The sequence below is a fragment of the Idiotropiscis lumnitzeri genome, chromosome 4 (assembly GCF_059441095.1).
Source record: "Idiotropiscis lumnitzeri isolate Australia: NSW breed Sydney's pygmy pipehorse chromosome 4, RoL_Ilum_1.0, whole genome shotgun sequence".
Lineage (NCBI taxonomy): Eukaryota > Metazoa > Chordata > Actinopteri > Syngnathiformes > Syngnathidae > Idiotropiscis > Idiotropiscis lumnitzeri.
This window is the reverse complement of record NC_142394.1, coordinates 30,014,972-30,022,162: the sequence shown is the minus strand read 5'-3', so window position 1 is coordinate 30,022,162 and position 7,191 is coordinate 30,014,972. Positions and strand designations below refer to the sequence as shown.

General features: G+C 47.4%; 1 protein-coding gene across 7 annotated transcripts in view; it reads right to left on the bottom strand.

Moving 5' to 3' along the window:
• Window positions 1-2,585: 2,585 nt before the first annotated feature.
• nrxn2b (neurexin 2b) overlaps window positions 2,586-7,191 on the bottom strand; it is a 295,473-nt gene continuing 290,867 nt past the window's right edge. For 6 of the 7 annotated variants that reach the window (XM_088295199.1, XM_088295195.1, XM_088295197.1 and 3 more), the window contains one exon: window positions 2,586-4,871. In XM_088295199.1, the coding sequence (XP_088151325.1) occupies window positions 3,994-4,871 (878 nt within the window). In that variant the 3' untranslated portion in view covers window positions 2,586-3,993. The remainder of the gene's footprint in view (window positions 4,872-7,191) is intronic. The other variant, XM_088295200.1, reaches the window with a different exon arrangement.

Sequence of the window (7,191 nt, the reverse complement as noted above, 5' to 3'; positions counted from 1 at the left end):
TTGTGAGGCAACTTTGATTGTAATTCTAATCATTTCCGTATAGAAAGTTGCGTCAACTTAATTTTGAATTGTTTTAAAGTGTGTCAGAGCGATTGCGCAGTAAAAAGTGCAAGGGGGGTTCAGCAGCGTTCGAAAAAATATTTGCAAGTCACATCAGCACTTTCTATCCTAGCCATAGCCATAGATGCTCCTGTGACTTGAATGATACGTAAATAACGTCGCCATCTTGAATGTGGCAGTGCGGCGCGTCGGAAGAAGAAATCTCACTCGTATGCTGCTTAGCGATGTCGCACTGTGACTTTTGTTTGTATTTGGTCATTACATCATCATCCTGACTTTGTGAGGCATTTCCAAGCGTAAATTGCCCTTAAGCAACTCCCAAAATATGTATTTTTTTTTGCCAGTTTTATCACATGATGGGCACTAAAAAGGGCTGAAAAAGCAATTCGAAGTTTTGTATCTTTTCAAGACCGACATGCTTGTATTTCTTTTTCAAACAGCAAATTCTTCCAGATGTAATATAGTGTAATAATAATAATAATAAAAAAAGAGCACGCTAATGGCTGTGAGCTACTTACCGTAATCAATGTAATGTATTGCTGGTCTTGTTTGTATTGAATTGGAGGTGTTTGCACGAGGCTTAAGACCGAGGTTCATCTTTGGGGTGTGGACAATACTGCGTCTGTCTTTGCATTCTTCCAAAACATTCTCACGAGGACGAGGATGGTGGTGGTCGCCATGGTAACTAGGCCAAAATTGTTGGGGATGCAGACGCTCTCCCGTCTCTGCTTGCAGCACCCGTTTCTCCGATGCTTTGAAAACGACGCACACCAACTGTTTTACGATTCACAGCCGCTGTTCGACATTTCGTATGTGGCTGGCAACCACATATTGCTCCCATCATGCTTGCAGTCACGACGACCTGCCTTGTATCCCCTTCCTTTGATTCCTCACTTGCTCTTCAAGCTTCTTCTTCTGCATACGGCGTATTAAACCTGCAAATTGTACTTTGGTCTTGCCAACAGGATGCAAAATGTGCCGTCTTAGATAAGTTTCAAAACATGTCGTCATGCTACAGTGTTTACGTGGCTTGAACTGAAAAGTCAGACAGAACTTATAAAGTTTGCCAAATGACCTTTAAAAGTCATTAAGCAACTCAGGAAAGAGCACCGTTTTGTTTGAAGCCACCCACTTTTCAAGTGAAGGACGGTTGTTTGTAGTTGCTCAGGTGTTGCTTTTTGGATTCATTGCTGAAACGCTAGATAGAGATGGTTTTTTACTTTAGGTTTCACCTGTGAAATCAGCACTTGCTGTTTAGCAAATACAAAAAAGAGAAGAGAGAAAATTGATCAGTGCTATTGCACAAACATTGAGGTTGCCAATATAACAATTTGGAATGTCCCGAAAAAGAAAGAATTCTCTGTTTTATGGAGCAAACCACATCAAACAGCTCGGCCGAGGGTACAACAGCGGATGATGACAAGGAAATTTGTGAGAGTTGTAAAGAACACCCATAGGTGAAATTTTGCGGTGTGTGTGGGGGTGGGGGGGGGGGGCTGTACTATCACAAGGAGTAGCCACCAACACCGCAGACGTGTGTCGTGCCAAACAATGACGACGTAATGAACTCACCGTTTGTTAGCGTCCTAAATTCGCAAGTGAATATGATTTTGGGGTGGCGTTATGTTGATGTTGATGGCAACTTTGTCATGTCAATTAAAATTGCGATAAAGCAAGCCCAAAGGTCAGAAACGGAAGTCAAGTTAGTCGCTACGCCATCACAGGGTGACTCATTTCAAAGTAAAAGTTTGCTAAGGCGATCGCAATGGCATCAATGACGCAATGTATTTTTTTGGTAAATTTTATTTTGAAGTTAGCCAATGTGGAAGAGGTGTGTTCGTTGAGTATATTTGCAGCTTCCTTGACATGTCTGTCGGAAATGACAATGTCGGGACAGAAAAAAAAATCATTTGAATGAATTTGAGTACTCTTTTCATCTCAAGTGGTCAAAATGCTCCCATACGTGCGACTTACGTGATCCATGTTGGCTTTCAAATTACTCCACCGCTATTATCGTGATTGCTGACAAATCACGTTGCCTTCACGTGATTGTGTGCACAACGTTTTTATTTTCACCAGCCGTTCCGCCGGCCGTGGTGTACGTGGTGCTTGATCCGTACGAATCACGGGTCAAAGATGACCCGTTACATCACGAGTCGCCAGTCCATCATAAAAAAACAAAACAAAACATTTTTTTAGCCTCAAATAAGATATGAACCAGAAGTCCTGCAGGTTATTTTTTCTTTCTCTTCTATGAAGCCCAGTCCAAAGTGGCCCATAGACTGGTACCGGGCCGCAGGCCGGTGGTTGGGGACCACTAGTTTAACACATCAAGATGTGAAAACCAGTAAATAAAAGCTGGGCTTCTCAACTTTTGTCTGACACGAAACCCAAATATCTTCAGTCCAAACGACTCGACCGTGACGCTCCAAAACTTTTGGAGGAGGACCGTACAGAACCTCTGTAGCAAACTCTTGTGTTTGTATCGCATTGAATGCAAAAAACAGATGGCACCACACAGGGAGTAAGAAGTATATAACCAAGTGTATTCCCTCTGTTAATGTACACATATTTAGAGTCATCTCACTGGAACACTTTACAATAACATTTAGAAAGAACATGGCGATATCGAGGGGGTGGGGGGGGCGAGGGGGGGCTATGGGGTGAGACAGAGAGTAAGAAAAAAAAAATGTGGCAGCAGAATGATGCCGCTGGTCTGTCAGTACACAGACAAGGAGATTGAAAAGCAATCATTAGAAAACAGTCGGGTGGATAAAGGGACATACAAAAAGAAAAAAACAATTGCTGGAGAAAAAAAATGGATTTGATGAACAAGTACATAACCCAATTTGACCAACACAAAAAAAAAACTAAAAAAAAAAGATTTTCCCCATTGCCCAGGATCGTGGACATGTTTTTTATTTTCGCAAACAGGAATGATCGTCAGGAGGGAACACGCTTCTCTTTGTGATGGCAAATATTTAGACATTTCACAAACTTTTTTCAGCTTTTTTTGTCTTATCGTGGTACATTTGTCTTCTTTTAATAGAGCTGAGAAAATTGGAACACTAGAGTACTTGAGAACTCCCGTCTTCCAGGGAGCCGACAAAGAACCGCAAAGGCTGCCCTTCAGTCCAGTCAGGCCCTTCCAGGCTCGCTCGTCGCCGCAGAATTCCCATTCTGTCCTTTCTCAAAGCGAAGAGAGCGACGGACGCCCGGTTCCTGACCGGCAGCCTCTGCGGATTTCAGGCGGTGAAATGGTTCGGACGTGGACAGAGTCAAAGCTACACTGTCTCGGCCCACTCTCCGTGTCCGTCTTGAATATTTAGCATCATATAGCGCAGAGGCCGACTGGTTGGCGAGCTTTTTTTTTCTGCTTGGTTGCCGTAGAGACAGTTTCTCCGCTGGCCCACCAGGGGGCGCCAGAAACACGACACAGACGTCCAAGGGGGGAATTTGGCCATCTGTTAGTCTGGAGTCTTCCGTGGTGGTATCTCACGTAAAATTGCTACTATGTGTCGGTTGTTTTTTTTTTTTTCTTTTTTTTTTTCTCAGAACTCCACGGAAAGAAAAAGTTTATGTCTTTGTCCTCGATGAATACTACATGCTTGAAACACGGCACAGTTAAGCGTCGCGCCAGCTGCTGAGCACCGTAGACATGGCACGAGGGCGAGCGAGAGAGAGGAGAGAGATGGCGAGGACGTGGCACTGGATACTGTTATCGCGGATACTGATGGTGCTTCTGTACACTACTGGAGAAATAACGGAACCCAATCGGTTGTTGGCACAGGAAGTGGCGAGAGGCGACTTGCGAACAATGCTAAAAGTTAGCTTGGCCGTCTCCCTCTAGAAAGGGAAGGTCGCGCTTCCCGCCTCTCTTGTTCTCTCTCTCCCAAACGCGAGCTGCCTCCCGTGTCTTGTGGCGGCGCTCCCTCAAACGTAGTATTCTTTGTCTTTGTTCTTCTTGTTCTTCGGGGCCGTCTTGGCGCCGCTCGCCTGCTTCTCCTTCACCAGGGTGCCGTTGCTCTGCGTGGCCGAGTTGCTTATGTAATTGCGGCTCTGGTCCACCTGGTAGGAGCCCTCGTCGCGGTTGCGGTACTTGTACATGGCGTAGAGCAGGATGAGGATGCAGAGAGCGGCGGCGGCGACGATGCCCACCACCATCCCCGTGGTGCTGCTCGACTGCTGCACCTCCACGGCGCCTGGTAGTCCTCTCTCGGGGGACGTGGGGTCTAGAGTGGGAACGAGGGGGAAATCGGGAGGGTAGGTTATTCCCGACACTCTGCGGAGGCCCGGGTCCGACGAGGGCTGCGCCGGCGGCAGCAGCACCTGATCCCGAGTGTTCATTTTCCCGGCCGGGATGTTGTTGCCGCTGCCGCCGGCCGCCCCCTTGACGCGGGGGCTGAGCTGATCGGGGTCCGCCGTGGGGGTGGAGGACGCGGGCGGGCGGTGGTCGTAAGGGAGGCGCGAGAAATGCCGATCTCGGGGGTTTTGGCCCTCCGCTCCCGGCGGGGGTGGGAGGACGGTCCTGTCGGTGACCAGGGGCGAGTTTTTGTAATAGTCCTCGTCATCCGACTCGGTCATCTCGCCCGAGCCGTACGCGGACACCTCCACGTTTTCTTCGCAGTCCTCCTGGTCCATGGGGCAGGGGGGGCGCATGTTGGGCAAGGGGAGGGACTCTTTGGTGGTTTCAAGTAGGGTCAGGAAGGGGCGATAAGTGGTGGGGGGTGGAGGGATTACCGGGTAGCGGGTGGCCATGGACGGGGGGTCTATCGAGTCCACCGTTATAATGGGCAAGACTATTTCGCCTCCTAGGACAAGAAAGAGAGAGCGGGGGGGGGGGAACGGGTCAGAAGTCGAGACACAACTTTGACACGTCATGAAAACAGAAACATTAGTACAGCACTACAACTTCACCTGATGTTAGTTCTACTCATTAAGTCTAAGCTATCTTACTAGTTGACAAGCACTAACTGCCGACAGTGGCGGGCCGTGCATTTCACACGTGGGCCTTCATTGAAGTCCTGCTCAGTCCGACTTGAATAAACCCCCCCCATAATACCGTCATTTTTGACACCACGGCTGGAGAAATAATATACAGACGAACACTTACACACTACTGAGTGCTGGATGAACTAGCTTCTCTTGAAAAGTCCATCTTGAAAATGGCCTCGTAAGCGTATCTGCAATTAAATCCACACTTTTCCCTCCTTCGGCCATTATGGTTTAAAAAAAAAAGCAAGAATATATTTTAGATTTTCAAACGGTCGCCAGTTACGACTTTTGGGTGCGTTGATTCGGCATTGCGCTGCCCCCTCACGAGTGAGTATCCAATCACAAGACGCGATCGTCACCTTCAACGTAAGGCCAGCGAGAAGGCTCACTGTCATCAACTCGTGATCTGATTGGCTATCGCAACTGTCGCTCAAATCTGAAAGCCCACCGGCTTTGACAGAAGAGATGCCCGCACGATTGTATCCGAAGGCCTTGGAAAAAATAACGCGTGCTACTGGTCTCATGAAATCTGCCTAGCAACACGAGCTAACTGAATTCTTATTGGATCAAAACTCTAACCTAGGATATAATATGACATCAATGTAAAGAATGTGATCATTTTTTTTTCTTAATTATGTTAGGCCAGCAGAGAAGGCCTTGAAGGCCTCGACGGCCCGCCACTGACTGCTGACTGAGCTAAGCTACAAGATGCTAGAACATTCTCAATCCTACACCTGGCTAACGCTACATGCTATGTCAGTGAAACAAGTTAAAAAAGATAAATAAAAAAAAAAAAGCAGACTGTAAATTACACTGAACAATATCAAATGCACTGCTAATCTAGACATGAGTCTGACCTAGCACTCTGATGTGTTTGGTTGTGAAAGATAGCAAACCACGAGGTTCAGGTCACTTACATCAACAAATTGGCCGCATGATTTTTGCATGAAAAAAAAAATTACAAAAAGAAAGCTGCGTAAGATTGTTCTTGGATAATGAGCAACATCCCCCCTCCCTTCTTTACCTCCACTTGTGTCTTTTACCTTCAAAGAATAACCCTCGAGCGTCGCTCTGCCAAATTGGCGTGGGGAAAAAAAAAGAGGTGCAGGTTGGCCTTAAGGGCTTACGTGGCTCACCGGTCATTAGCGTCATTTCGAGATATAGAAGACTAGGGGGAAAAAAAACAAACTGAAATGCAGCCCCGCTCGTCCCTCCCCAAAGCACATGTAAAACAGAACAATGACATTTTGAATTAAAGTTTCGTCACGATCCAATTTACTGTCAAGCCGCACCGTTCCGTCAATTTGACTTGAGCTCAAATTAAAGAACGTTAGAGCACAACATGAGAACAGCACAGTGTTGGGGTGGGGGCGGGTCACGGGAAGGGGGGGGTTGTTCAAATCAGAGCAGCACATGAGCAGAAGAAGAAGAAGAAGAAGAAGAAGAAAAAGAAGCATCAAATCACGATTTTCACGGCTTGGTTTTTACTTGGGGTGAATCGGGGGTCACTCAGAAGGGAGGAAGGGGATGGGACGCCCGCCTCGGGTCAGCTCAGCCCCCGCCCGAAAACAAACATTTTTCAAATCATAAAATGCTTTTGTTATCAAGGTTGATGCATTCACAGCCACAGAAATGTCAGCACACAATTTACCCCCCCCCCCCCCCCCAATGCCTTGAAGAGAAGAGACACGTGAGAGCTGTGAAAGAAACAAACTTCAAGCATATTCTTCTCTCACACTTTTCACTTGCGGAAACGGCTCGTTTCCATGGCAATGACGTTCATTTTGCCCCGTTGGTGTTCTCGCTCGCGCTCGTGTGTTTGCGGGCTGCGTTTCACCTTGACGCCTGAGAGGACAGCCGATCACATCGGAGGAATAAAAAAGTAGAAGTGAGCCGGATTACTTTGGATTGTTTTTTTTTTTTTGTCGTCAAAGTCAGACGCGTTTCCGGAACGAGGCGCTAGCACTTTGAGCTTCGCTTTGGAATAGATAAGCGAATGTACGACTTGGCGACTCAGCCCTCAAACACACCGAGAGGCAACTCGTAGGCCCGACCCCGCCCACCCTCCGTGACCCAAAGCGACTGCGCCCGAGGGTGATTGGCGCCCTCGTCCCTCGTTACGCAGCTCAGACAAGG